The sequence below is a fragment of the Colletotrichum destructivum genome, chromosome 6 (genome assembly GCF_034447905.1).
Source record: "Colletotrichum destructivum chromosome 6, complete sequence".
In the NCBI taxonomy this organism is placed as follows: Eukaryota; Fungi; Ascomycota; class Sordariomycetes; order Glomerellales; family Glomerellaceae; genus Colletotrichum; species Colletotrichum destructivum.
Window position 1 is genome coordinate 2,485,927 of NC_085901.1, and position 27,643 is coordinate 2,513,569.

The following is a 27,643-nucleotide window of genomic DNA, read 5'->3' on the forward strand; positions in this document are numbered from 1 at the left end:
TTTAGCCTATCGATAATCGCCCACGAGGAAGAAAGCTTGACAGGGGTTCTGGTATGTCATCGGTGCGTGGCAAGATGTGGAACCTCCCACCTCTGCACCTCAGAGTTGTTCCCGCTTCTTTTGCTTAAGAGAGCTCCGAGCTACTTTTGACCTCGTTACATTCCGCCTCCCAGCACTGCACCCCGGCTTTAAAGGAAAGGAGAACACGAAACATCATGGCGAAGAGGGTATGTTGTTTTCCTCGGTGAATCAACTATGAGCCATTTGTGACAAATTCTAGATATACTTTTTGGCCCATGGCGGCCAAGTACAAGGTAAGTGAATCCCCCCGCGATGAGCTCCGAGCTTTTATCTGGTCTGGATAAGGATGGAGGGGGTGGTAATCCTTTTCTCCCCTCTCTCCAGCACGCTGACGTCACACGCAGGCGTGGGGTTCCGGTTCGTGATAAGACTCCTCTGCACGATTCTTTTCAGTCTCACGGGCGAATTGAGGTTCGTTGGGCGTGCTCAAAACTACTAATTGTCCTGTAATGGAATAGCTACTTTACCCAGAAAAGAGCGACCGAGTATGGACTCACAGGGTGGTGTCGCAACACGGATAACAACAAGGTGGGTTTGCACACATTCGCCACTACCACCATAGTACATGTTTTTGGGGGTTTAATGGACGATTTGCAAGTGATTTGAGGGTATTGAACGGCTAACATATCTGTGACATAGGTTGAGGGCGAGGCGCAAGGTGACGAGGACGCGCTGAAGAAGCTTCTCAAAGATATCGATCAGGGGCCGAGGTCGGCCAAGGTCGTCAAACTCGACCAGGAGCAAAGGGATCTCGTCAACGACGAAAAGGACTTTCTGGTCAGACGATGAGAGGTGCCGGGGCACCGATCCTGCAACTGAGGGGTGTGCTAGTGAAATGCTGCGAGACGGAGACGGGAAACGGGCTTGCTGCCCGGTCTTGGGCCATCACAAGCATATCCTAGGGCAACATATGATTTGTTCATGGTCACTCTGAATCACAGCTTGGAGAGTATGTTATTGAAGAGATGGCAACACTGGTTTATCGGGCCCATGACTTGACATCACAAGCTGTCCGGGTCGCCGTACCACTGTCACGAGCTCAAACGAGCATGCTACTCTCTTGACCATGAATGTGTTCCCATAACAATATTACAAGCACAATTACATCAATACAGTCTCAAATACGGTTTTTTTTTTTTTTTGAAGTCTCGCCGTCAATTTTAAGGCCGCAAGTGTGCATAAGAGGGAGAAGTGCTCTAGGAAGTACAGAGCTCTCAAGGAGCCAATTTGATGAAGGAAAAGGTTCGCCAACGCCTGATGAAATGCGATAATGTCCATGTCAACAAGGACTCTTCAGCAGAAACCGCTAATCATGTCGTGGCCGTGTCAAATATGACTCACCAACTGGATTCATTAAGCATTGGGCCAGACGTACTTGTTGATCCACGACAATCATGAAGCTGTCGAAGACGGCGGGGAAGAGAGAGTCAATTGGTTCTCAATGGCGTGGTGATGGGGGCATGGGACACGGTTCTGCCTAGCCAAGCAGTGGAGAAATGCCCTACGAGTCACGTAACACAGGCTCAAGATCCATCGTACCTACCGGACCTTGTGAAGTCTGGGTTGCAAAAGTTCCGTGTAAATTCGGACCACCTCACAATGTGATTGCACCATGCAGGCAACAGCGGCCTGTGGCGGCCGACCGGGAGGAAACAGTGGAGACACCCCCCGGAGGTCACTGGACTTCGCGTCGAAAGCTCCCCGCGGTTTAGGCAGCACGCACCCCTGCATCGTGTCTATTCTCTCTTTTCCTTCATTCCCAGCGCGTCTCCTGCCTGGACGACAAGCCACTTGGCGACAGCCACCTACGGCATGTGAACGATACCCCTTTGGCCACCAGAGCCTTGACGTATCCCGGCAACAGAATGTACGGAGCGGCCGTTTGAGGAGGGACTTTGCAGTGCACCTAGCTCTGTCTGCACCAACCCAACCGTCCGTCTCCTCTTCCAGGAAGCAAACGGGAAACAACCGGTGAAGATGTGAGCCAGCCCAGACGCCTTCAAAATCATATAACATAGCTTCAACTCCCCATGTTCTTTTTCGGTGCTTTTCCATTCTGTACCGTCAGCACCTGTTTCAACTCCTCATCAAGCTTTCGTCTGTCGACTAGGCATACCGTTTGTTGTTTAGCCTTTGCTGTCTGTCAGCTCATCTTCGTTATCCTACTCGCCTCCAAAAGCTCGCATACTCAAGCTTCTTGTCTCTAAGCTCCAAGCCGGCAAACCGAGGTATCTGGACTGCCAGCAGCAGAGCTCATCCCAATCATTACAGAGTAATATTCCATCTCCAGCTCTTCACTGCCCCCTCGCCTTTTCCAGAGCCGGATAAGAGCCCCCATCTCAACAGCATGTTCGCCCCAGAGCATCAGAAGTTGCCAGCCCCTCATGGAGCCTTGGTAAACTACATCCACGACCATCCGGAGAAGCAGATGGTTGAGATCTTGGAGCCTTATCGTAAGTATGAAGCTCAGCTCCGATCAGTCTTCGCCCAAGACCGCAACCATCCCGCCCTCAGCGACCCCAACATCAACCTTTTGCCCCTTTTCACCGAGGATACCAAGAACATCAAGACGCGCGCTAGATTCCTCGCCGCCGAGACCCAAGAGGAGAGGGACCGCTACATCATGGCCCTCCCGGACGATAAGCGTCGTAGTAATGGCTCTCCCGCCGTGGTCTCTGGCATCAAGGAGTTTCAGAAGAACTTCAACATCTTTTCCGAGTCTTCCCTCGTCGACATGAACTGGGACAATGTTGTTGCAGCCGGATCCTCCGTCATCAACACTCTTCTGCCCGTTCCGCCCGAGTTCAACGTCTCCAAACGCAAACTTCGCGAATACTACCACGAGAAGTTCTGCCCGGCGTCTGATGTTGACCTATTTTTGTACGGTCTCACCCATGAGGAGGCCGTCGAGAAGATAAAAGAGATCGAGAATTCGGTCCGCGACGCTATTTTGAACGAAGTCACTGTTGTCCGTACGAAATATGCCATTACCATAGCTTCGCAATATCCTATTCGCCACATCCAGGTGAATTCTGTGCTTGCCCTACATCTGATTTAACTGCTGACCGTTAATGCAGATTGTCCTGCGTGTATACAAGTAAGTAGATATTGTATCGGTGATGATAATATTAAGAGTCGATGCTAACTAACGACAAGATCTGTGGGTGAAATCCTTACAGGATTCGACATCGACGCGGCGGGCGGCGCCTATGACGGGAAGCAGGTCTGGGTTACTCCCAGAGCTCTGGGAAGCTTCATCACTCAGGTAAACCAAATCGACCTGACCCGCAGAAGTCCGTCGTACGAGAACCGTCTTTCCAAGTACAGCCACCGTAACTTCGAGGTCTACTGGCCGGAGCTTGAGCGAAACCGCATCGACCCCACCATCTTCGAACGCAGCTTCCAGAGGACACTCGGTCTCGCAAGACTTCTGGTTCTCGAACGACTCCCCACGCAGTCGGTCCGGGATACATACCTCAACAAGCGGAGAGAGGAGAGAGGCCGGCCAACCGCCAACCGCTTCAATCCCCACCGTCTGAACGGAAACATCAAAGACAGCTACGAGGACGAAGTCGCGGACTGGGTTGACGAGAATGATGTCTCCAACTACCACACCTTCACTGTCCCTTACGGCCAGTAGTACGTTGATATCCCCTTTTAATGGCTTTCTCTGCTGACCTGATTAGCTTCCATGCAAAGAAGATCGAGAAGCTTTGCTACACTCGAGACCTTCGTGAGTATTTTGGGGGTCAAACTTCACGCATATACTAACGTGTCGGTCAGTTCTCAACGCCGAATGGAATCAGCCTGAGCAGAGAGAGGTCTATCTGCATCGTCATCCTGCATTCTTTGGCCGTGTCGAGGACGTCATTGAGGATTGCTGCGGCTGTTGCCCGAAGCCTGTCACGCCCGAAGAAATCGAGATTGCCAAGAAGGAGGGTGAGATCTACATCTCTGGCAAAGTTACATTCATGATCGACGACCCTGGCCGACAGCAGATCGGTTCATTTAACCCCCTGACCGAGGATGACTGGACCGACATGGCGTATGTTGGAAACACAGCTCGCCTGTGCCAGAGTATCGTTGATGGCGATGTCGATGAGGTCCTCGATTGGCTGTCCCAGGAGGGTGCCGATTCTAACAAGCGAGACTACACTGGGCGTACGCCCCTTCATCTTGCGGTGATCAGCTCGACGCCCGAGGTTGTGCGCTGTCTCGTCGACCATGGGTCTCGTCTGACCGCCCGCCTTGCCGACGGCAGAACGGCGCTGCATCTCGCGGCCGAGCTAGGGAACTCGGACATGATCAAGATCCTGATGGATAAGAGCATCACAAACGAGGAGGAGGAAGATGATAAGGCTGATCGTCGTCGCAAAGCTGTTCGAACCCGGTTGCAGGAGGAACCTGCCTCCCAGATGACTCGGAACCAGGACGAGTATGATATTGACGCGGAGGGCGATGCCAAATCTGACGAACCTTCCGACATAGAGTTGGTTGACGCGGGAAATACCGAGGCAGACGCAACATCAATCGCTACAGGATCTTTTGTCAACCTCAAGGACGGTAACGAGAAGAGCAAGGAAGACCTCGTTCTGGAAGAGTCGACAGACGAGCCCGACTTCTACAAGATTGACGTCTTGGCTTGGGACGTGCCCTGCTCACCTCTCCATCTCGCCATTTCCGGGGGACACGAGGATGCCGTTAAGGTTCTTTGCGATTACGGCAGCGATGCTCTCCTACCCGTCAAGTTCCTCGATTCAGACAAGAAACCCACGGCGGCCATACTGACGCTTTCACTTGCGCTGTCGCTCCCCATCGAAAAAGCTAAGTCAATGGCTCTTCTCCTGATGAGTCTTGGTGCCAGCTCATCCCAAGCCGACATGAATGGCTGTACTGCTTTCCATCGGTATGTTGAAAACGGCAACCAGGAGATGATTGACACATTGTGGGAGAACGACAAAGTCGGCCTCAAAACGGCTCTCAACCACATGGTCTTTTCGAACAACCACTGGAGTCCCGAGGCGATTGCGCCTATCCATACGGCCATCGAAAACGGGGATTCCATTTTCGTCCTTAAGTTGCTCGAGGCCGGCGCCAATCCCCAGATCGAGTTTGACACATGGCTAAAGGCCGCCAAGTTTTCCAAGGCGTCTACTAGTCTTGGCTCGTTCGAGGACAACAAAACCAAGTTTAACCTGCACACGGAGCAACCCCTGATTGTGGCTATCCAGAGTTGTCCTGATCCTCAAGTGGCTCTGAATTTGCTTGAAAAGGGGGCGGATCCCAACACGTTGACAACCCAAGCTCATCACGCGATCAAATACGAGCGCCAGAGGTATTACTACAACAAGCGTCAGGCGGCTCTTGATCTTGTGCAATATCAGTTGAAGGAGCTTCGCCGCTACAAGGGCGAGGATTTCACACAGGCGAAGCCCCTGCTACCGTTAGGCATGGACGAATTCCTTCAAGGGTTTGGAAAAGGATCATACATGCACTGGCAAGTTTCAGAGGATATCCATTCGCTCAAGGTCAACTATGAGAGGCAGCAAGAGCGTTACGAAGATGCCAAGAAGAAGCACGACGAGTTGAAGGGTGTTCCCGAGAAGATGGAAGCCATCAAGGATATGGTTGAATCGCTTGAGAAGCTGGAGAAGGCCATCATTGCGAAAGGAGGCAAAACTTTTCAAGAGTTGTATCCCGACATCAATTTATCCGACAGCAGATCCTCGAAGCGCCTTTCATCGGAAGAAAAGAGGTCTGGCGACTACGGATATGTCTTCTCCTTCCATGGCGTCAATGACGTCACTGACGTCAGGAAGGCCGCTTACTTGGAACTGTAAGTACATCATGCGACTGACAAGCTCTGGTGTGAATGCTGACTGCGCAACAGCTTTGAGGCTGCTTGGTCTGGTGACATCGAGAAGATCAAATCACTCACGCTCCAGGCCTGGGGGAAGAACCAGGAGGAGCCGCCGCTGAAGATCTCCGTGAACGACAGCGAAGCCAACACCCCGTTCTCATTGGCTTATCTCCGAGGCCACTACGATGTCGCTTCGGCCATCCTAAATATCGTCATGGCCCAATACTCCCCGGAGGACCAAGGGGCGACGCGGTATAAGCTGGACACTGGCGATTCCGACGACCGCAGTGACGAGACGTACGAGAGCGACGTTGACTCCACCGATGAACCCAAGATCATCTCGGAAATCGTCGACAAGAAGTTCACAATCGAGAACATTGGCCAGGTTTCGATGCAAGTCAAGTCCACTGTCAAACCCTTGGAGTTCCTGACCCGAAATATCCATCCCTTCATGGTCGAGGGCGGTAGGACCAGAAGCTGCAAGGGATCCACACAAACTTTGTTCAATTTCGTTCTAGAGCACGACGACCATGCCGGGCTGAAGGCGCTTCTCGATATGGCCGGCCACTTTGCTGCCCAGAAGCTTGTCGACGAGGTTCCGGATGAGGAGACCGGCGGACGATTCCCATTCCCCGAGGATGACTTCCTCTGGGCTGTCAAGCACGGCAAGACTGCAGCTCTTGGAGAGATCATCGGCCGAACTGGTGCGGGAATCCCGCTAGACAACCTGGTCAAGAAAAGCGGCCTTGAGATAAAGCGGAAGTCAAAGTACTACCAGGGTCTTACGGTCTACGGAAAGAAGAGGTATCCAACAGGTCCGCGCTTGATCGACGTATAATCTTACTGACCCGTATTGCAGAAAGGACTGGGCGACGGCCGGACGAAACGTGGTGGTCCGATCGACCGGAGTGAAAACGCCGCCGCTTCTTCATGCTGCCTCCGCCGGCAACATCGAAAGCGTCGAATGGTTCCTCGGTGATGCTCCTCACCGTCACTACGTTGAATTCGGAAAGTCGAGAGCAGGCCGGGATGATGGCAGGCTGAAGCGGCTCAGCCAAGCACCTGGAGGGTTTGACCGAGCCGTCTCCAAGTGGCTTGGCATCAAAAGTGAGGCTTCCTTCAGTAATACGCCCGACCAAGTCCTAACATCAGAGCAGATGAGCTTGTTCTCCATTGCGCAGTCATGGGGCCCCCTACGGAAAGTACCAACAACGTCATCAAGTACCTCGTACAAGCGTGCCCAGGTTCCCTTGAGTACAAATCTACTCTCGGCGACACGCCCCTATGGCTGGCTTTCTATTTTGGCAGACTTGAGTTCGCAAAGACCCTCATCGAGGCCGGCGCAAACCAGATGACACGCAACAGCTCTGGAGAGAACATCATCCATGCCGCCCTTCAGGGGAGGCCCAAGGCCTGTCGTCTCGGTTCCGTCCTGGATCTTGTCGCCTCCAGCATCATCTCCCACCTGTGCCAGCAGCGCAATAGCATCCACGAGAGCGGCACGACGCCGCTGCATGCCTGGATCACCGCAGTCTGCATCTCGCGTGGGACATCATCGTCATACTACTGGGGCAAGAAGTACGACAACAACGAGGATATTCTGGACGTGCTTAACCTACTTCTCAAGTTCTCCCAGGGCGTTGAGCTCGAGATGCTCAACAGCGCGGGCGACACTCCCCTCCACACCGCCGTCATGTCCAACGATGTGCTCCTGACCGAGGCCCTGATCCGGCACAAACCCAAGCTCCTCTACCGCGAGAACGCCGTAGGCCGCACGCCCGCCGAGGTCGCCCGTGAGAACGTCACCAGCGAAAAGTTCACGGCTCCGAACCCTATATTGCTTAAAACAGGCAACAACCGCAACAACAACAAAAACAACCCTTCCGCTATCGTCAGCCGGTCCGTCGAATCCTTTATCAAGAACGACGACGACGATGACAACGGCAACCTAAAGTGCTCAGTCAGACTCTCCAACAAGCAAAAGGTCTGGGAAGGCATGCGTGGCATCCTTGAACAGCACCCGGACAAGCGCCGCCTCGTCTCCCTTAACGAGGCCAACGACGTTGCGAAGCGTCTGGGCGAGAAGTACAACGCGAGCAGGTACTTCAGCATCACAGTGCGACAGGACGAGGACGCCGATTCGGAGGAGGACGAGACCGGGTATAAGTACAAGGATGGCTTTGCGTCCAAACCGCGGATGCGACAGCGACAGCGGGCGTGCATGAACGTTCCTCAAGGACAAGGTCAAGAACGAGTGTCGTGGCTGCAGCAAGAGACAGGACTGCAGGTTCGAGCAGTGTCCTGGGAATAAGTGGGAGATGAGGGATCATCCGGAGATACGTTTGGTCGGGGATTTGAGGTTTGTGATATGGGGAGTGGGGTGGGGTGTTAGGGTAAATACGATCAAGGAGTTACTTCTTGATCAGACACTCGAGGACAACTTGACAAGATATTACCAAACAAATTGGCATAACGTTATAACTGATAATATCAAGCCGATTTCTGATCCTCGCGGGCTGGCCGGAAAGGGGGGGTTGTTGGATGTGACTTGTGGTATGAAATAAAGCTCACTGCGTGAAGGCCCAAGACTTATTTTTAGGCTTTTTTTTGTTGTTGTTCCAACGCTACCTACCGCTATGATCGTTCGCGGTAGGTAGCTCGCCCACAATTGAAGAAAACATGATTCGGAACTCCCGGGGTATCTCTAATAAATCCCAACTCTGGATCCCAACTCCCAGTCCCTCGTTCTCGGTACCTCAGATCGTAGCTGCGTCCGCAATCCAAAAATTTGCTCACGGCAAAGCAAGCTATCACTTTGGATTTAGCGGGGTAGGGGAGGGATGGAAAGCGGCCTCATCTTATGTAGACCTCAATCGTCTCCATGTCGCCAATGTCAGCATCCTCGACCGTCATGTCTTCCTCGAGCTCATCGCCGTCAAACATGAGCGAGATGGGCGCGTCGGCCGCTAGCCCGCGCATCTTGCGGAACAGCGCCATGATGGTCCCGACGGTCGTCGACGGCCGCACCGACGTCTTGAGCGGCTCGTCTGTCTTGGTCTTGAGAAGCACCTTGATCTTCTTCTCGGCCTCCTGCTCGACGGCGGGCGGTACGCCCCCCCGTTCGTCGCCGCCGTTACCAGGCCCTTCGTCGTCCGAGTATTCCCCAATGTCGTGGCGCCGCCTCCGGGCCTCTTGCCGTTCGTGCTCCTCCCATAACTCGCGTGTCCACATCTGCATATGCACGTTTGTCCAGTCGTTCCGGAACCCCTCGCCCGCATCGGCATCGCTGCCGCCACCGCTCCTGCGGAACGTGCCGGCGAGGTCGAGACTGTGCAGCGTTGTCAAGTCATACAACTCGTGCCCGCGCCACGTGAGGAAGACGCTCTCGAGGTCGGCGCGCGGAATTCCCAGGCGGCCCTCCTGGACGTCGATCCAAGCGTTGCGGAGAATCTTGAGGGGCTTGACGAGAGTGAAGCGAAACTGCCTCTCCTTGGTGCCCGGGATGTCGGACGTGACGAGAACGTTGACGGTCTGGTTGGCCTCCTGCTCGAGCGCCTTTTTGCGTTCCATCGCGCGCTGGACGTATTCCTTGAACTCGTCGTCGTCTTCCTCTTGGGGGGGCGCGGGGTCGTCTTCGCTATGTCCTCCCTCGGCGGATGGGCTGTCTATGTCAATGACCAGGGGGGGCGAGTTCGCGGGCTCTGAGGTTTGTCGCCGACGGTTGAATTTGCGTATTGGCGAGGCCTCGTAGATATCGTCGTCATCGTCATCTTCCGGCCGACCCCCATCTTCCTCATCGGGATCGTCGTCGCTGTCGTCGATCGAGATGACGGGTTTCGTGGGTATCACCTCCTGCTTCCGCGGCGTCCGCGACGCGGCGGCCCGGGTCATGCGCTTCGAGGGCGTTTCGGTGCCGTCGCGGCGCTTGGTCGGGGACAACTTGACCCTCGACTGGGGGGACTCGTCGCTCGTTCGCGATCGTTTCGAGGGCGGCGTCCCCAGTTCTCTGTTGTCGGAGACACGTTAGCGTTCGATCGATGCGCAACTTGAACTCCGGAAGGAGGATGTAAGTCCGTACCTAGAATCCTCGTCTCTCCTTCCAGGTTCCTCGCTGGCCCTAGGCGCAGGCTTCGTCTCGACGTCCGGTGACCGCGCTTGTGAGCCCTTCTCTCGCTCGGCCTGCTTCCGCTTCATGCGCCGCTCCTGCTCTGCCACAGCGACGGGAAAGAACTCGGCGGAGCGCTTGAACAGGTTGAGGCCATCGTCGTCGTCGTCTTCGTCGCCATTATCCTTGAGCGCAGGTTTTGGGTCCGACTTTTGGCGCAGCGCGGTGGGTTTGAAAGGGAGGCGCCTCTTGGGCTTCGCTGCGTCGGCCATGCCTGTCTCTTTCTCGAGGTAGATGAGATGCCTTTTTGTTCACTGAACAGTAAAGAAAAGGGGAGCTTCAGATTGGGTCGCTATGCAATGCAATGCGATGCGAGCTGCATGGGTCGGTCGGTGATTTTCGAGAGGGAGAGGCTATCACGGTGACTTTTCGACAAAAGCTTTCATGCAGCTAGGTACTGTATTTTTATAGTTGTTGGCATGAAGAACAAGAAGCCAGGCCACAGTGAGGGGGGACGCACCGGAGGCTATTCTCAAGCGAAAGAGGCAACGGGGACAAGCATCATGAGCAATGCGATGAATTGAAAGGGAGGGGAATCAGGGAAAAGGCGTCCTCGGACGCATTTCCTGGGTTGGGGGTGTCCTGGCCGTCTGAGGGAAGAGCGTCGTTTCCGTGGTGAGAGCAAATATTGAATTGCTGGATCCCACTGGAGGAGGAAGCCTTAGCGTTGGTGGTTCGCCCTGCACACTTTTCCGCGGTGAGAAGTGCGCCGTTCGGGTAGCCTTACAGTGCGAGCCACCCTGGGACAAGCTAAGTTCAGGGGATGGCCCAGGGGTTCCCAGTCCGCCCCGGGGAAGGGGCACTAACAGCTCTCAGCGATCGAGGCAAGGAAAGGGACGGACGGACGTTACGGATACTTGTCGGGATGTACCTTTTTTACGCTGTCGGCCGGCTCCACACGGACGCCATCGTCGCCAGGTGCCACCAATTCTGCGAACATGTTCATTACGTTTGACGTCCGCCAGCCTCACTCACGTCAACACCACGAATCATCTCACCACGACCATTGAGCAATCGAGAGCACTGGCAACCACCCGTAATCTTCTCGTACTACACAAAAACCGCAGAAATGGAGAACGGAAGCATCAGCCAGGGCGAGGGCAAGGACCCTTCCAGCTTCCTCAGCGACATCATCGGCAACCCCGTCACCGTGAAGCTCAACTCGGGCGTCGTCTACAAGGGTGAGTGAGCCCTCCCCAGGCCCTCTGTCTTACAATGGTGAACCGGAACGGGACGATGCCTCTAGACCTCCTTTTGAAGAGCCCGCGCTGACGACGGGATGCTATCGCAGGTGAGCTGCAGTCCGTCGATGGATATATGAACATAGCACTGGAGAAGACGGAGGAGTACGTCAACGGCGCCAAGAGGCGGTCGTACGGCGACGCATTCGTGAGAGGAAACAACGGTGAGCCAAGCATGACCTATCGGTCCATGCGTTGCATCAGAGTGCTGACATCCGGTCGCAGTCATGTACATCTCTGCAGACTCCTAGGGAACGGCGGATGAAAACATGTCAACCATGGATCGAGAAGGGGCCGCGGGCTCGGGCTCGGGCTCGGGCTCGGGCTCGGGCACGGGGCAGAGACGTTGTTGAACTTGTTTCTCATCAAGAAGCAATTCATCGCAGAGAGGATCTATGAAATCAACCCAAAACAAATATATACCCTCAATTCCACAACCACTTGCTCGCATGCTGCCCAAGGAAGGTAAACGAACCCACTAAGAACGAGGCCAGGCGCGCTGGCTTGCCCTCATCGCCTACAGCCTCGAAGTCCACGCAAAGTACGTGACCCCGTGCAGCGCAACCTCCCCCCTCTCGTTCCTCTCCACGCTCTCGCCACCCAGAATGGCGTCGAACCGCGCCTTGAACGCGCCCGCGGCCTCTCCTTGGAGCACTGCGACTTGGCTCAGCGTCCGCAGCCGGTTCCATATGGCCTCGGGTGTCAGCCACGTCGTGAACGGCACCTTCTCCTCGCCGACGGGCACCGAGAACAGGGGCATCTTGCGGCCGCCCTCGAGTACGACGTCCTTGACGGCGCGCAGCGGGTTCGAGTCGAGCTGGCTGTCAAACACGTCCTTCCAGACGAAGTCGCGGAACCGCGGCTGGCCATCGGAGCCGAGGCTGAAAACGAGCTCGTTGAGGGCCTTCTCCCACGTTGTGCTGGCCTCCCAGTGCTGCGGCTTATTGTCTTTTGTTTCGCAGAAGAGGCGTCAGATGGTGAGGGGTTGCACCCGGGGAAGAGAGACTTACAATCCTCAATGTTCCAGATCAGGCCCAGCACGGCGGTCGGCTTCAGGACGCGGTGGATCTCCTTCAGTGACTCTGGCGTTGCAAACCTAGTTGTTCGATATGAGTCAGGAGGCATGCACCATTTCCATGTCTTTCAATCTTATCACAGCCATGCAACTCACCAGTGAAAAGCCTACTCAGGAACACAAGTCAGCGGTAGTCTCCTCCAGCATACTATTCAACCACACAAACAAATACACACACACACACACACACACACACCACAGGTCCCCTCCTGCTTTCGATGTCGGCTCCAGACCCAACATGCTCAGGAGACAGAAACTCACCTGCGCAACGATGGCGCCATCCCCCCACTCCTCGTCCAGCGGCAGCCTGGACGCGAACCCGTCCTTCACCTCGACCCCGGACAGCCCCTTCCTCTCGAGCTCGGCGCGCATGCCCTCGTGCGGCTCGACAGCCACGACCTCGAACCCCTCATGCCGCGCCGCCAGCACCTCGGTCATCTTACCCGTGCCCGCCGCGAGGTCCAGGACCCGGGCGTGCGGGACGTCGGCGAGGCGCAGATGCGAGAGGAATCTCTGCGTCGCCCCAGGCGGGTACGAGGGCCGGTAGGCGTCGTAGGTGGCGGCGTCGGCGAAGCCCTTTGTCGCGCCCTGGTGGAGGGTCGTGGGGGACATGGCCACTGTAGTGTTTCGTAAACTGTCCTTCCTTCCTTTTTGTTTTGTTTTGGGTGTATTTGCGTCGAGCGGAACGCGACTGGATGCGATGTGCAAGAACCAAATAACCTGTCTAGGTACTCTGTAGTATGCGTACGTGATCTTGGTTATGCGGAGACAAGCTTCGGCCGACGTGGGCCAAAAGAAAAGAAAAGAAAAAGAAGGGCTCCGAGACGAGGCGATTGCGCGATATTGTTTGTATCGAATACCGGGATTAGCAAACCGTAGCGGTTATTTCTCGCAGCCAAGTAAACTCAGTCCCTCTTGTCTTCCTTCCTCCCGCACGTCATGTCCTGGGGTGTGGGGCGGATGTGATGAGGGGAGTTGGGTTCGAAGGTAGGTGGCGGGGTTTCGTCGCTCGCATAACCGGCGCCGGTGCCGAGATCGCGGACGGACGCCGAAGGCCGGAGCGCAGATGTGGGTGGGGGCCGAGCACCCCATTCCCTGGCGAATGATGTTTCTCGCCCTCCTTTCTTCACAGAGGTATCAGATATCTTTTTTCCCAACGTCACAATTCGGGCGGGAGCGTCTTTCGAAGTCTGCACAGTATTTCAAGCAGAACCAAAGGTCGTGCGGTCTTTCTGTTTGTTCTTTATTCCGATATGAATGCTGTGCGCGTCTGTGCTTAAGGATAGTCGGACTCTCCTCTCCCGTCCTCGGGGGAGGAGGAGGAGGGTCGACGAGAGATTCAGATCCCATCGTCCCTTCCTTTTTTTCTTTTTTTTTACATGCCTGAACGCCATCCTGACCCATCCTCGCAGTGGCACGAGGTGGAAAAATCCACATCCCTCGCTGGGTTCCTTCCTGCTGCCGCCATTGTTGCAGCCTTGTTAATGATACAGTGTACGATATTAATCTCCAGTGTGTGAGGGCCTCGCGGGACAAATGTGACAAATCGCTTTACTATCCAATGCTGCTCCCAGTCTACTTCCAGTCCGGCTGAATGCTCCCCTGCTTTGGTGTCAGTTCCAAGCCCCCGTCCTCCCTAAGGGCGATGGCTGCTGCTTCCGCTGGTACCGCTGCTGCCATCACTAGGGTAGCGCTGGCTGCTGATGTACTCATCGGGCGCGAACTTCACGTGAGGGCCCTGTTGGGAGTGAAGGTGAGCTTGGTCAGCACTGGGGGTGTTGACCGGCGACCGAGAAGGGGTCGCGAAGGGGTCGGAAAAATCGCCTGCGCCAGGCGATATCTGAGGAATAGTAGCATAGCCCTTGCCGTTCTTGGGGTTCTGGAGACTACCGCTGAGGGCGCGGACACCGTGACCCGTCACGGGCTGCGGCTTGCCTCCGCTAACATTGCGGACGTTGTTCAGGTGACGGTTGACAGGGGAGGCGCGAATGGGCACCCGAACGTCGATGCCGTTGTACGAAGAGCGATCGATGGGACTGACGGGGCTTCCGGCCTCGTCCGAGGCCTCGGAGGACTCCTTGCCGCCTCGGGGCTGGTATGTGGCGTAGGCAGGAGAATCCTGAGGCTTGCCTTCAAGCTGGCTCAGGGCGTCGGCTCTGCTGGAAACGGGGTTGTGGGAAGACTTGGGACGGTATGTTTGAGGGCCGGTACCGCCGCGGGACGAAGTTGGGGAACCAAAGGGGTCGGAAATCGTCGAGGCAGGCGAAATAGGACCCTGAGCGACATATTTTCCCTTACCCTTGGCTGAGTTGGGAGGAGAGTCGAGGGACGGCGTATTGGGGCGAGAGATCCAGATTCCGTCGACCTCAATTCCGGACTGAATGGCGCGGACGCCGAATGGGATGTCGGATTGCTTCCGTGGGGGTGGCGGCAGACCGGTTGATTCGAGCTCCGCAGCGTGCGCTCTCTTCTCGGCGTCAATAATCTCGATCTTCGCAATGTATCTGTTTGTCCACCATAGCTTGATGAAACCAATGATGAAGACAACGCAGATGGCCAAGGCTAGGATCTGGGCAGTGGACGTTAGTCAAGGCAATGAGAGTGGATGGGAGGGTTGACTTACGAAGGTCATCTGCTGCCACAGCTCCCAGGAGACGAAGAATTTACTCATCGTAAGAAATTTTGTTCGTAACGATACAAAACAGAGCGGGATGCTTGATCTTGGCCAAGTGGACGACGTGCTCTCAGGGTCCGGGTGGGCAGGCGAGGAAGGTGCGCGATATCAGATGAAAAGTGGCCGAGGTGAATGGATCGAGGTGAGCACGGCTCTCCTCATGAACTGGGAGAACAGGTGGAGGAAAAGAGGCTTCTTTCGACTGAAGTCGCTTCTCGGCCTGGGGTGGGTGACGTCTTGATGTTCTGCAATCGGACTGGTCCGGTGTCGTCTTGTTCGAATGCGGCGAGTGGCAGTCGGGACGAACGGTGTCAGGTGGCAAGATCCTAGCACAGCCAAAACAAAAACAAAAAAGAGAAGAAGAAAAAAGATACAAGCTGAGTGAAGCGCCTTGACTTTTTGAAGACTAAGTGAGCGAGGTTTATGTTTGTTCGAAGGTGATGTAAAGGCGCCGGTCAGTTTCCAACAAGGTTGCCGCAATGTTGTCGAGTATTGGTTACACGAGACGCGAATAGAAGCGATCTCGTATCAGGAGGGGCAGCGAGGAATACAAGAGGCGCCCAGGGGTCTCGCGGCGGTGTAAAGAAAACGAGAACGTGGATGAGATGCAGAATCTTGGCTCCAGTGGTCGGACGGATGGCGGCAGGTTATGTATCTTACGGATACTAGCAGCAAGCAACACACTTCACCTCAATCATGGCCGTCCACGTCCACTTCCACGTCCACGTCCATCATGGACGAGCTCGTTGGGAGCTAGGTCTGGACCTCGATGAGCTAATGGACTAGGACGAGACCGACAAAAGTGGGAGCCGGCGTCCGTCTCGGGCAGAGAGTGTCAGTGGCTGGTCTTCCTCCATCGCCCAAGTGGAGATGGGAGGCCGACCGAGGACGTGCGAGTGTGAGTGAAATACAAGCCATGTCCGTCAAAGTCTATCCGAAAGAGGTCGGGTCTGCAAGTCGGATGTGGTGGGAATGGGGTCGTGGAGTATATCCTCTTGAGCGCTGCTCGCGCACTCATGCCCGCAGCACGGCATCCGTCTGGGCCATCCCTGCCCTTCCATCACCCAGGCACCCATGCCGCGGATCACGACAAGCTGCTGCTAGACTAGACCTGTTTGCGTTTGGTGGACGGCGGTTTGGGAAGGCTCCCGCTCGGTTGGCAGTCTTGCTCTTGCGTTACCGGCCATGTCAGAATGCTTAGATTCGGCGTGGGACACCTCGTCCACTGGCACACGGAAGGCTTGAGGCGGCAAAACAAATTGAAAGTGCGCATCCGTAACTAGACGCCATCCCTGGAGTGAGAGCTTGTGTGGGGACCTGTCGACGGACAGACGCAGCAAACGGCGGAAGTGGTCTCAAATGGCCGTTTGCGGAATGCAAGGTACAGGCACGGGTTGCTTTAGCTCTGCCCACTTGGGCACCGAAGGATGGGCGGAAACGCAAGCCACACCTGATTATCAGACCGCGACAGCCAAGCTGTTGTTGTTGTCGTCTCTGTCCCCCCTCTGAAGCGATTGAAGCTTCCTCTCTGTCGTTCTGGTCCGCCTCTGCTGCGCTCTTTTGTATGTTTGCGGGAGTAGGCAAGCCACACATTCCGCCACGTTCTCGCGCTGCTGAGTCTGGTTTGTTGCCTATCTGGAACCTCAGGTCATTTCTGGTCGACGTACCTGTGGCCTCGGGCATTCCACAGGTGCGGTATGCCCTCTGGTTTCGTTATGTACGCCTGCCTGGTCGTCTCTGTGGTGCTGCGTTCTGTTGATGCAATACTCCCCGAACCATTGGCATCTGATGCGGCCGATGGGCGGGAGAAGGACGCAGGGCCGAGTTCAGCGTAGTGCACCGCCTCGGGGCTCTACTGGCTGCTTCGGTCGCGCTGCCCCCGGAGATCTCACGTTCGCGCTGATCTCTCTTCTGGCTCTTGCATGCTCCACAAATACGGCATGCAAGAGTGTGTGTGTGCATCACATACTACACATGTTCATAGCATGGCATCGCGTCGCGGGTGGCGATATCGACCTGAAAACGACCAGTGGCCTTGGCAAGCGACGGGCACCGTGGGATCGAGTGCGACTTGAACGGCGGAGTGGTCGGTTTGAGCTTCACCCTGCCTGCGACAGCCTTGGATCCTCTGCTGCAAATCGCAATCGTCCGATGTAGCTCGGACGCTCGGGATTGGATCATATCATATGCTTCTTTTATTAGGCACCCGGGCGAGCATGGCACCAGCCTAGTACGCCGCAGCGAAGTCTAAAGCCCAGCACTAGCGAGAACAGCGGTCGACCCGTTGAGGCACCGCGATGAGGCATCGAGGTTCAATGCCCCAAAAGGTGCCTTGTGTGCGCACGTTTGGAGTCAATGTGGCTGCTAGTCGCGGGCCTGCTTGTCCTTGTCACGGACACTCGAAATTACGTGCGTCTCAGCATCGCGGACGACTTCTTGGCATTCCTCAGCGCGCGCAAAGACCCTTCCTCCCCATCCTTGGGACGGGCGGGTGCCAGGAGACTACAAAGTCTTCAGAACTCTATCACAAAGTGTCAAGATTTGACAACACCACCAATATCCGCCGAGATGTATTGACAACTGACAGACTTATCGCGGTGTCATGGTTGGGTTTGCCAACCGGTAACCTCGCCGATGAACACCAAGCACCAAGACCGATGATTCCTGAACCTGGCAGTGGTTTTCCTGGCAGACTGTTGGCTTTCTTTGTTCGGTTGCATTGATCATCATGATCGCACCGAGTCGCGGTTTCGACATGGATCAAGTTGACGTATGTCGCTCGATTGGACACAATTTGACAGATGGGAGTGTTGTCAGATCTTACCCAAATCACGAAGAAGCCGATAACGACGGCGAGTTTGGAGTGGAAGAGCTGTCCTGGGGACAAAGGCATTGCGCAGGTGCACGGCCGACGAAGCTCCACGGTGGCATCCAAACAACAGCTGATACCAGCGGATGAGATGGTGATCGCTCCTCGCGACAAAGAAAGCTCCTCGGTGAGGGCGTGGTTGATCTGACCCAATCCGGTTGTGTTGCACTTTAAACCCCCAGCAGCCCTTCGGCTGACGCTGGCGACTAAGTGAATCTGGCAAGGTCGGTTTCGCCGTTAGAATTTCAGACGTCTTCGAGTGTACATCGCAGCCTACAACTGGCCCTTTTTAGTAATTGTCGAATCCAAACCAGGACGGTTGCTTCAGCTGGTGTCTGGCATCGCCCACCCATGTCTAGAAGCGGGAGGGTTTCTTCGCTGTCAGCTGTTTCGTTGGCGACTGTGCCCAAATTCCCGGATACCAACCACTAGCGCAACCGCCAGATACAGCAGCACGTTTCCATGATAGCTCGATCCGTAATGTTATATCGTACCGCAGAACGCAGAATGTATGAGCTCTGGCCCGGTACTTGGACACCATTTGCTTGTTAGAAATGGTAAAGTCAAATTTCCAAGCTGGCTGACTCGGTCTCTTCTACATCCATATCTACATCCATAGGTCGTGGATGAGACGGTAGTGGCTCCATGTTGGGACCCATCAGCGAGGCTGTCTTCTACAGGGGCTTATCAGAAGGGTGACAGCATGGCGACTCTCGGCGAGGAAACCCGCAGCATGAGAAGGCCTTGCGAAGAAGTGGCTTGAATTGGGTTGGTGTTTCCTGCATGCGGATGTTGGGTTTGTGGGTGGAAGTCGAGATGGCCGCATCGCTCCGGGCCGGATGGTTTGCTTTTAAGAGGGGGCAAATGCCTTGAACATTTCCAAAAAACGAACGCCCACCCGGCTTGACCTTCGCCTCAAGGGAGTCTTTTTTTCGCTCGTGTTCGCTCGAGAGTTGCAACATATGGCGGCTGGTCTTTCGTCCGGCCTCACATCGGCCACCTGCGTTCCTATCGTCGTCGTCCAGGCCGTACGCATCCTTCGATACGTGAATGGTTCGAATAACGGCGTTGACTGACGGAACGATAAACATAGCGAAAGCCATCACGTACTCTTGCAACTCCGATGAACGAAATGAACGACCCCGCCAGAAGCATCCGTCTCGATAGTCAGTGTGGGCGGTAACATGGAAAGGCAAGGCGATTTCCCCGATGACGGCGACGGCCGCTCGAGCCCGTTCTGTGTCCGGAAAGCAGACGGACCAATCTCATCGGACCTAATGGTGAGCAGAGCGTCATTCATCGGGGCAGACACGTTCTGCGCATTGGGCTCCGATGCGGCAATCAGGGACACTGGAACGTACATGATGCAGGTCCGCGGAGGGCGGTGGCTGAAGAGACGCAAGGGAGGGAAAACCGGCGCGCCGATCACTAAGAAGTGATTGCCGCCGCGATGCCGAGACATCCGGACTGTCGCCGCTGGACGGTGGACCGGACCATAGGCAAAGGTTGTTCCGTTCCTTTTAGGGAAGGGATAGAGCAACATTTAAACAGTCCCCGGAGCCCAGAGGCCCCAGAGTTGGGCACTTGTGACCGATCAGATGTTGCCGTAAATTCCTGCCCAGACCTTAAAGGACTCTCGGCCTAGGTAATGTACTAAACGACGCTCTGAGTGGCGGGTCTATTTAACCGCTGTAACCATGGATGACGGATCCTGGAGGCAAGCACGGCGCTGGAAGTTTGGACCGGACAAGGCGGATGACGACAAGCGTCGCCCCGTCAGGTTTCTGGAAGGCAAGGCACCCTGGCTTCACCCAGACGAATGACGAGGTACTTTGCCGGTGGCCGCAACCAAGGTGGCATCTCCAGGTACCGACGCACAGCGATCCAGCGAAGCTTGGAAGCATCCTCTGGCGGCGGCTGTGGACAGGCACATGTCATCGGTCAAGGTCCCCTTGCCTTCCCACAAATGCTTTCTTACATCCGGTTCGGTGTGGCCGGTTGTCTGCCGAGTTTGATATTTGTTGTACATCGTACATAACTGTACACCGTGGTTCATGGACCCCTTGGGTTGGTTGTTTGTGTTTCCCAGCCCAGGGCCAGGGCCAAGAGCCCCGGGCAGTTCGTGGTCCGTGATCCGTGGTTCGTTCCAAGTTTCCTTCCCGAATCGCTGTCCCGTCACAGCAACCATTGAAACTCAATTCTCGTCGTGAATCTCTGCTCTACATGTGAGTCGTGACATGTGCCTTCCCTCCCGCCGGCAGACGCTGCTCTTCGGCTGCGATATTGGACACTCACTGGTGGCGATGTGCCAAGTCAAAGATGGGCATTGTCCACAACTTACACACCTTTACACAATCTGCAATAGAGGCCTCGGGTCAAGTCAGATCTCCTAAACTCTCAAGTTCCCGTCCGGCCCAGGAGATGATGGCAGCGTCCGGTCCCGGGATGGATGGCTCCTCAGTTCTCTCAGCGGGAGCCGGACCCCCTCGCCTCACCACTACCACCTGATGATCCAATAGAGGCAGCTGCAAGAGGGTCATTCGTCACTTCAACTCCGAAGCGCCGCTCCCCCGCCCCCCCTTGCGTCTAGTCCCTGAAGGGCAATAGGTTGTATTTGCATATCTGCACATGTTGCTGCGGATGCAAAGGCAAAGAGCCAAACGATGGGCATATGGGAAAGGACGGAGAACGTAGTGTAGACGTGTGGCCGCGGATGTTGGCGCGCGGGGCGGGAAGGGAAGAAGGCATGGCATGGCATGGCATGGCAAAGGAGGGGTAGGGGGGGGGGGGGGGTAGGGGGGGGGGGGAAGCACAGCCCAAAACCTGCAGATTCCCACCCGATGACATTGACAAAATTGACCCCGTCTTTCACCTTTTCAAGAGGACACCCTACTTCTGGACAAGCCTCAGTCTGCCGTCTCCCTCGAACCCAAACAAGAACCTCTCGCATCCCATCTCTCACGTCTCTCTTACATCCTCAAGGCTTGACAAACGCAGGAATACATCGGGGTCAATCACGTTCTCATTCTCCATCTCCATCCGTCTGCCCTGCGCCTCCCGTCTGTACTCTCCTGCGCCCAACTCTTGTTGTCAAATTCAGACTGGGGACCAAATCCAATTAGGCGTCCCACATACAAGCCACCGTCTTACTGTTAAAACTAAGACCGGACCCTGGCGCGACACTGGAGCAACTGGAACCGCACCGGAGCGAGATCAGCAACCTCGACCCGGCCAACACGGTTAAGATTGCCATATAGTTCATCGCCATCCCATCCCATCCCTTCCCGCCTTCCCGCCTACCTTCAATACCCTATCCCCCCCGCCTTCTAGGTCCCACCGATCGGTTTCCTTGTCAAACGGTCCCAGCGGTTAACATCGAAACTTCAACACAACCCAAAACAATATCAGTCAATTTTTCTCTCTACACCTCCGTTGCTTGAGATTTTCGTCCTCGCCTGGCCTTAACTTCGACCTCGTACATCATCGCCTGATATTGACCATTGCACCTTGAAAAGCGACATCCCGACGGTTCCTTTTCGCATCGCCGTCCACCATGCCTATTCGCAACCCTTTTACCCGTCGTCCGGGCCCTGCCATCGTCTCTCCAGCTGGCGACGGGGACGTGCAATCAGACGGCCAGAACCCGTCGCATCCTGGTTTCGAGAAGCAGGACACAGTCGGTTCCAAGGCCTCGTCGTCGCTGAGCGTCATGAGCTCCAAGAGCCAGGACAATGGTGAATACAAAATGAGCGGTAGGCGCCTCTGCCCAAAATGCCTCCACGCACCACCTCGCCACAAAATCCAAATGGCGTGCATCATGAGACCAATTAGCTGATCGTTCGTCCTCCAAAATACAGTCGTCAATGACAGTGGGGTCTACCTACCGGTATGCGCGCTATCAACCATATTCACTTTCCCTGAGGCATTGCTAACGCATATGCGCAGCCATCCCCGACTGAAGAAAAGGGCCTTTGGCCGCGCAAGTACCTTGGCTCAGGTCGTAATTCGACAGACACCCGTAATGACTCCGGCGAGATCGAGCATTTCTCAATCTCGAGAGAATCTTTTGACTCTTACAGGCGATCATTTGTACGTTGAAATTCCTCATCAGGCCGATACCGCCAGTTCTTTATTCTCGTTTTGTGTTCCATTCTTCCCGGCGCCCCCGCTGACCACATGTGCGCTGCAGGATATCACAGCACGCTCCCCCATTCCTCAAAACGACTTCCCAGCACGGCAGAGCCTTGACTCGGCCCGTTACCCGCGACTACCTCGATCCGCGATTGACAGAAAACGGGACCTCCCTACCGCCGACGAAGGCTTTGAGGACGTAGGCCTGGATGATCAGAAGCATCAACATCAGCAAGGCCGCATGCGCGGTCTCTTCTCGCGCTTCGGCGACTCGGACCACAAAGAGCCGAGCGCCAACTCGCCCAACTCGAGCGTTACGCGATTCCTGTCTGGTGCAGGAAGGAAGCGCGGCCAGAGTGGGCAAGGCTCGGAACTGGGCACCATCGAGCGACCCAAGTCGGCAGCCTCGGTCGAGACCACTGAGGTCCGCTGATGGTGCATTGGGCATAATTCTTGTTCGATGTACACAACCGGCCGGCATGGTTTCCTGACGGCATGAGATTTGGCGTTACTGGCTGGGATTATGTCTCGAAGTTTGGGACGCATTCACTACGACATGAATAGAAATAGGGCAAATTATTCCGACGCATGCCGGACGCATGCCGCATTATGTATATACGGGATGGCAGCAAGTAGTGGTGGCGGGCAAAGGTTCGGGACTGAGCGTCTCAGAAACAAGGCTCTCTAATGATAATGATAACAGTTTTGGACACTCGTATGTTGGTGAGGGGCCTTGAAGCATGTGGCAGCCGCAAATGGAGGGAGGAGGGGCCTTGTCTTGTCTTGGCCTTTGGCGGGGTGTGACTTGGAACCCGATGATTCGAGATCCGAATACCGGAGGTCTGACGGAGGCTTTCCTGGCGGCATGTTCCAATCGTCGGGTCGCTCCTTGACGTGATGTCGAAAAGACTGCGAGCCATCATGCACTGATCGCACCATGACCCATCTTCGGGGTTTGCTTGCGACCCCACCTTTGGATACGTAAAGGAGGGGCAGATGGGTTCGTCCCGGCGGTCCGCCGCCCTCGTCGCCATCAATGCTAGATGCCGGTGACTCTTCATATTTTCGGCTTCTTGGCTCATAATACCTGGGACCCGTCCCCTTTGCTGTGATTGTCGCACTCCCAAATACATCGCATGCTTGGATCTTCGGCCCCCCGTCCCTCCATCCGGTGAAACCTTACGCTTTGCTGCAACACTGCTGTTGCACCCGAAAGAGGAAAATAATATATAACCTTACCACGCCCCCGCCCACATTCCTACACCATGGCTGGAGGAGACGTTCCCGCGAACGGCACCCCGGTCTCATCCGGAGGACCCGAGGCTGGCGGCAGCTCGGACCCGGCGTACGGCGTCAGCAAGCTGTCGCTCGCCACGCGCACCGTCCATGCCGACGACGGCATCAGCGCCCACCGCGCCATCGCGCCGGCCTTGCACGTCTCCACGACGTTCAGGTACAACCGCGACCCGGACGAGCTGCGGTCAGGGGACAATGCCGACGTAAGTTGCCCGCTGCTCGATTCCCAAAGTCGCTCGCCGTGCGCTCCATCTACATACCATGCGCTCCGTCGTGAGCGAAGGACGATGAGCGGATACAAGGGCGTTGGATGGTGTGACGATCCAGTTGGCTGACCTCTCCGAAAGCCCGCAGCCCCGGGCGATTCGCACATTTACTCGCGCTACTCGACGCCTAACACGACCCGCTTCGAGGCCATCCTCACCTCGGTCCTCGGCGGGCCCTCGCTGACCTACTCTTCGGGCCTGTCGGCTTTCCACGCCATGCTGGTCTACCTGAACCCGAAGCGCATCGCCATCAGCGGCGGGTACCACGGCTGCCACGGCGTCATCAAGATCCTGACCAAGCTCAACGGGCTGCAGCAGCTCGAGCTCGACGAGGCGTCGCTCGAGCAGCTCGAGGCGGGCGACGTCGTGCACGTCGAGACGCCGCTGAACCCGACGGGCGAGGCGCGTGACCTGGCCTACTTCAAAAGGGTCGCCGAGCGTAAGGGCGCTTACCTCACGGTCGACGCGACGTTTGCGCCGCCGCCGCTGCAGGACCCTTTCCGGCTCGGCGCCGACGTCGTGATGCACTCCGGGACCAAGTACTTTGGCGGGCATTCGGACATGCTCTGCGGCGTGCTGGCCGTCCACCCGAAGCACGCGGACGAGTGGATGCCGAACCTGGTCCTGGAGCGCTGCTTCATCGGCGGCGTCATGGGCAGCATGGAGGGCTGGCTGGGCGTGCGGTCGATGCGGACGCTGGAGCTGCGCGTGGGCCGCCAGTCGCAATCCGCGACGGAGCTCGTCCGCTGGCTCGACGCCGAGATCCGCCGGGACCCGTCGGGCGTCGTCGGCGGCGTCGTCGACCGGGTCTTGCACGCGAGCCTGCAGAAGGAGGACCTGGCGGGCGGCGAGGGCTGGCTCGCGAAGCAGATGCCCGGCGGCTTCGGCCCCGTCTTCGCCATCTTGCTGAAGGACGCCGAGGACGCCAAGAGGCTGCCGAGCAAGATGGGGCTGTTCCACCACGCGACCTCGCTGGGCGGCGTCGAGAGCCTGATCGAGTGGCGTGCCATGAGCGACAGCGGGTGCGATAAGAGGCTGCTGAGGGTCAGCGTCGGTGTCGAGGGGTGGGAGGACCTGAGGGACGACCTGGTGCAGGGTTTCAAGCAGTTGATCGAGGAGAAGAAGAAGAGGGCCTGAAGGCTGTTTGTCTACTCAGGGATGATGGACTTTCAAGTACCAGGTAGATCGATAGGTATATGGTATCCACAATAGAATAACCTTTCAGGGTTCAGAGGAGAAGGACACTTGCCAATTGCCCTTTCATGGCACTTGATCTGACGTAACTTGCCTCAAGTGATACATTGGTTGGGAAATGGTGTATAACGAGCCTTCAACCTCATGCAACCTCTGTAGGGCAGAAGCCACCACCCTGTTTTCTTTGGACTAGCAAGATATCTCACCTCCGCTGATAACCGGCTGCAGCTGCCTCGGTTCAGTGTGCATTTGTTTGTTATCCATTATTACATGGCGACCGTTTGCTTTCATCAACAGGGCAAACCCCTGATATGAAGCCCAATTGGTAAAGCAAGCGTTGTTCAGGGGTAACTGTCCAACGCCTTCCTGCGTACCCATCCATGCCTTTGTCAAGTCCTAACGCCATTTTATGCATCAAAGCAAAATGTCCAAAGAACCGTCCTCATTCAAGCAGCCCTCCAATTTGTAGCGGGAAGATTCCAATCTGCCAAAATGTGTTAGCTGATGCACTCCTGTTAGCAAATACAAGGAGCGCTCACGTGAACTGGATGGATCCAGTGACCATGCAACGACATGCATCGCAGTAGGTCTTCATCAACTCCTGCCCCCCCTTGCCAGCCGACTCCTCTAAAATACCAGCTGCCTCCTCAAAGACCGTCACTGAGGTAGCCAGCTCAGCAAGGAGGTCATCGACAGCCTGCTGAGGGGATATACCCTTGTGCTGCATAAGTATGGGGATGGCATTCACAATGCTCTCGCTGCCTTCCTTAGGCTATTGATGTGTGTCAGTACCTAGAATATCAAGGACGACAAGAAAAAGAAAAAGAAAAGGCACTTACAATCTCTTTCCGGAGAGAAAGAATGTCATTTGTGCTGTGGGTTGTCGAGTGGTCAGCTATCGTGCTATGAAGCTGAAGAGAGAGCACTTACATCCAAATGGCCCTGCTTGTCTCTGACCATATGGTTTGCATCTGCCCCATGCGCCGGATATCCTTTGGAATGTTGTCCGATAGACCATACCTGATACACTGGTAAGCAAGGTCTGATAATCCCATGTCTCTCGGTGACTGACTCGATCAGAGCGCACAGAGTCCAGACCGCAGCCGTGCCATGTCGAAGGTCGGAATACGACTCAATGTCAGGAAGTGTGCCCTGGAGACGCATTTTCTGTTCCTCGTGGCAGTTGTCGATATAGCGCCGCATCTGAGTCATGAATGTCTGTCTCTGTTCTGTTGGTTGGTCAGCTTTGTTCCCAACACCCAAGGGGTATTAACCCTCACCAAGAGAGTAGGCCATCTGTAGCTTGTCTCCAATCACCTTCAACTCGGGATTGGCATTTTGAAGCTCAAAGCTTAATTTGGTCTTGGGAGGGGCAAGGCCAAGGGAATGCTCAAGCACTTTGATGGTGTTGTCTCGATGAGCCTTGGCGTGGAGGATGTCGTTGCTCAAGTCACTGGTTCCCTGCTGATCGATGGCGTCGTCCCAGCAGAACAACCAAATGATGTAAAGCGCCAGGATCCGAACTTGGTCCCATTCAGGATGAGGGTAGTACCTGCAAAGACCGATTCAGTGTTCTGAATATTCGGGGGGAAGGGGTATACGCTGCTTACAGACTGACGAAGCGGGCATAATTGGCCTTCCGGTACTTCTCCCGCAGCTTAGACGGCTTGACGAGTCTTATTTTACAATAAGACGTTAGTCTTAATTTCTCCAAATAAACAGTTTGTAGGAAATACCTGTCAAAAGTATTTTCGATGACGGGAATGAGACGCTTGTAGTTGATGTTAGCCTTCACTGGCCACCCCTTGAGAATGCCGTAGAGGTTTGGGACCCGAATGACCGTTCCTTTCAAGGCTGTGATCATGGTCTGAGTCTCTATAGTCTTTGGGTCCATCGCATCCGCGGTCGTGTTCGCCATATCTGCTTTTTGCGGGCTGGCTCGGTCGGGGAGGTCAGGGTAGAGAGGCCGTTTGTCGAGGCACATCTTGGCGTGGGATGGTTCATCCAGACTTGGGTTATGCGAACAACGAGACGAACCGAACCTGAATTTTCTTCTTGCCCTCTTCAGTCCGAGAAAAGGAGAGGCAGGAAGGAAGCTAGGTCTCTGTTATTGGTTGGAGACACCCTCAGACAAGTGAGAGCCGTCTGGGGAGAGAGGGGGTACTGCATGGAAGCGGCAAGAAAACATATGCATGGGATGAATACGACGAGAGGTCATCCCGATAAATAAATAAAAGCCCAACGGGAAGGAGGGACGGGCCCTCCAGATCCTTTATATCCTACCCTTCCCTCACTCCCCTTCAACCAAGCCCCGAAGACCCTAGTGGTCTGGTGGTATAACGCCCTGGTCCGTTAGTTTGAACTTGGTGATGAAACCCAACGAAGTTAATCGGGATGGAGGGTTTCGTAGGGCCGCAGTTCGAGTCTCTCACTGCGCGCCTGAGCTTTTGTTTCCAATTCCCCCTTTTATGATTGTTACTCATCATGAATTCCTCATGTCATTCTCTCTTGGTCTTGCGGACGTACGCCGTTTGTATCGACGTCTTCTCATTGCCCCGAGTAATTATATATAGACGATTATTTGTTCAATGTTGTCACGTGGTTTGGCAAAGGTCCTTCCATAACAGACACAGCATCAGCTGACTGGCAAACTTGAATGTCGAGGATTCGGATCCAACACGAACTCCTTCTTCTCCCACTCACACACCCCTCCTATTAATAACGAGTCTACGTCAAAACCATACACATCCTCGGCCCAAGTAAGACATTGGGCTCGTTAGTCTCGTGCCTT

At 55.4% G+C, this 27,643-nt stretch overlaps 11 protein-coding genes across 11 annotated transcripts; 5 read left to right on the forward strand and 6 right to left on the reverse strand.

Moving 5' to 3' along the window:
• The first annotated feature begins 98 nt into the window (after positions 1–98).
• Positions 99–1,208, forward strand: CDEST_09960 (Putative Acylphosphatase-like domain-containing protein). Its single transcript, XM_062926118.1, has 5 exons — positions 99–227; positions 281–314; positions 426–438; positions 540–609; positions 721–1,208. Exons 1-5 carry the CDS (start codon positions 216–218, stop codon positions 868–870), a joined length of 279 nt encoding a protein of 92 aa, XP_062782169.1. The 5' UTR covers positions 99–215; the 3' UTR covers positions 871–1,208.
• A 549-nt stretch (positions 1,209–1,757) lies between these two features.
• CDEST_09961 (Putative ankyrin repeat-containing domain superfamily) lies at positions 1,758–10,749 on the forward strand. The gene is made up of 11 exons (XM_062926119.1): positions 1,758–2,060; positions 2,353–3,106; positions 3,159–3,178; positions 3,238–3,720; positions 3,768–3,814; positions 3,865–5,917; positions 5,972–6,745; positions 6,801–7,048; positions 7,099–9,950; positions 10,024–10,505; positions 10,569–10,749. The coding sequence occupies exons 2-9, from the start codon at positions 2,429–2,431 to the stop codon at positions 8,250–8,252; spliced, it is 5,457 nt and encodes a 1,818-aa protein (XP_062782170.1). The 5' UTR covers positions 1,758–2,060; positions 2,353–2,428; the 3' UTR covers positions 8,253–9,950; positions 10,024–10,505; positions 10,569–10,749.
• On the reverse strand, positions 8,291–10,749 carry CDEST_09962 (Putative Ubiquitin-like domain-containing protein). The gene is made up of 3 exons (XM_062926120.1): positions 10,567–10,749; positions 10,020–10,503; positions 8,291–9,947 (listed from the first exon to the last, which is right to left on the reverse strand). Exons 2-3 carry the CDS (start codon positions 10,316–10,318, stop codon positions 8,795–8,797), a joined length of 1,452 nt encoding a protein of 483 aa, XP_062782171.1. The 5' UTR covers positions 10,319–10,503; positions 10,567–10,749; the 3' UTR covers positions 8,291–8,794.
• Positions 10,750–11,028: 279 nt separating this feature from the next.
• On the forward strand, positions 11,029–11,788 carry CDEST_09963 (Putative sm-like protein Lsm6/SmF). Its single transcript, XM_062926121.1, has 3 exons — positions 11,029–11,287; positions 11,398–11,511; positions 11,573–11,788. The coding sequence occupies exons 1-3, from the start codon at positions 11,176–11,178 to the stop codon at positions 11,596–11,598; spliced, it is 252 nt and encodes an 83-aa protein (XP_062782172.1). The 5' UTR covers positions 11,029–11,175; the 3' UTR covers positions 11,599–11,788.
• On the reverse strand, positions 11,712–13,411 carry CDEST_09964 (Putative methyltransferase type 11, S-adenosyl-L-methionine-dependent methyltransferase superfamily). The gene is made up of 4 exons (XM_062926122.1): positions 12,684–13,411; positions 12,519–12,529; positions 12,358–12,443; positions 11,712–12,295 (listed from the first exon to the last, which is right to left on the reverse strand). The coding sequence occupies exons 1-4, from the start codon at positions 13,032–13,034 to the stop codon at positions 11,865–11,867; spliced, it is 879 nt and encodes a 292-aa protein (XP_062782173.1). The 5' UTR covers positions 13,035–13,411; the 3' UTR covers positions 11,712–11,864.
• A 128-nt stretch (positions 13,412–13,539) lies between these two features.
• CDEST_09965 (uncharacterized protein) lies at positions 13,540–15,423 on the reverse strand. Its single transcript, XM_062926123.1, has 2 exons — positions 15,046–15,423; positions 13,540–14,991 (listed from the first exon to the last, which is right to left on the reverse strand). The coding sequence occupies exons 1-2, from the start codon at positions 15,091–15,093 to the stop codon at positions 14,059–14,061; spliced, it is 981 nt and encodes a 326-aa protein (XP_062782174.1). The 5' UTR covers positions 15,094–15,423; the 3' UTR covers positions 13,540–14,058.
• A 2,037-nt stretch (positions 15,424–17,460) lies between these two features.
• Positions 17,461–18,318, reverse strand: CDEST_09966 (uncharacterized protein; the record flags this gene model as incomplete). Its single annotated transcript, XM_062926124.1, has 3 exons — positions 17,461–17,573; positions 17,767–18,181; positions 18,277–18,318. The coding sequence occupies 3 exons, from the start codon at positions 18,316–18,318 to the stop codon at positions 17,461–17,463; spliced, it is 570 nt and encodes a 189-aa protein (XP_062782175.1).
• Positions 18,319–18,320: 2 nt separating this feature from the next.
• Positions 18,321–18,612, reverse strand: CDEST_09967 (uncharacterized protein; the record flags this gene model as incomplete). Its single annotated transcript, XM_062926125.1, has 2 exons — positions 18,321–18,549; positions 18,599–18,612. The coding sequence occupies 2 exons, from the start codon at positions 18,610–18,612 to the stop codon at positions 18,321–18,323; spliced, it is 243 nt and encodes an 80-aa protein (XP_062782176.1).
• A 2,213-nt stretch (positions 18,613–20,825) lies between these two features.
• On the forward strand, positions 20,826–22,803 carry CDEST_09968 (uncharacterized protein). Its single transcript, XM_062926126.1, has 4 exons — positions 20,826–21,717; positions 21,823–21,851; positions 21,911–22,054; positions 22,155–22,803. Exons 1-4 carry the CDS (start codon positions 21,519–21,521, stop codon positions 22,527–22,529), a joined length of 747 nt encoding a protein of 248 aa, XP_062782177.1. The 5' UTR covers positions 20,826–21,518; the 3' UTR covers positions 22,530–22,803.
• Positions 22,804–23,151: 348 nt separating this feature from the next.
• On the forward strand, positions 23,152–24,931 carry CDEST_09969 (Putative cys/Met metabolism, pyridoxal phosphate-dependent enzyme). Its single transcript, XM_062926127.1, has 2 exons — positions 23,152–23,595; positions 23,740–24,931. Exons 1-2 carry the CDS (start codon positions 23,362–23,364, stop codon positions 24,793–24,795), a joined length of 1,290 nt encoding a protein of 429 aa, XP_062782178.1. The 5' UTR covers positions 23,152–23,361; the 3' UTR covers positions 24,796–24,931.
• Positions 24,932–24,996: 65 nt separating this feature from the next.
• CDEST_09970 (Putative isoprenoid synthase domain superfamily, terpene cyclase-like 2) lies at positions 24,997–27,135 on the reverse strand. Its single transcript, XM_062926128.1, has 7 exons — positions 26,463–27,135; positions 26,133–26,404; positions 25,925–26,081; positions 25,783–25,872; positions 25,692–25,725; positions 25,392–25,624; positions 24,997–25,336 (listed from the first exon to the last, which is right to left on the reverse strand). The coding sequence occupies exons 1-7, from the start codon at positions 26,834–26,836 to the stop codon at positions 25,267–25,269; spliced, it is 1,230 nt and encodes a 409-aa protein (XP_062782179.1). The 5' UTR covers positions 26,837–27,135; the 3' UTR covers positions 24,997–25,266.
• Positions 27,136–27,643: the final 508 nt, after the last annotated feature.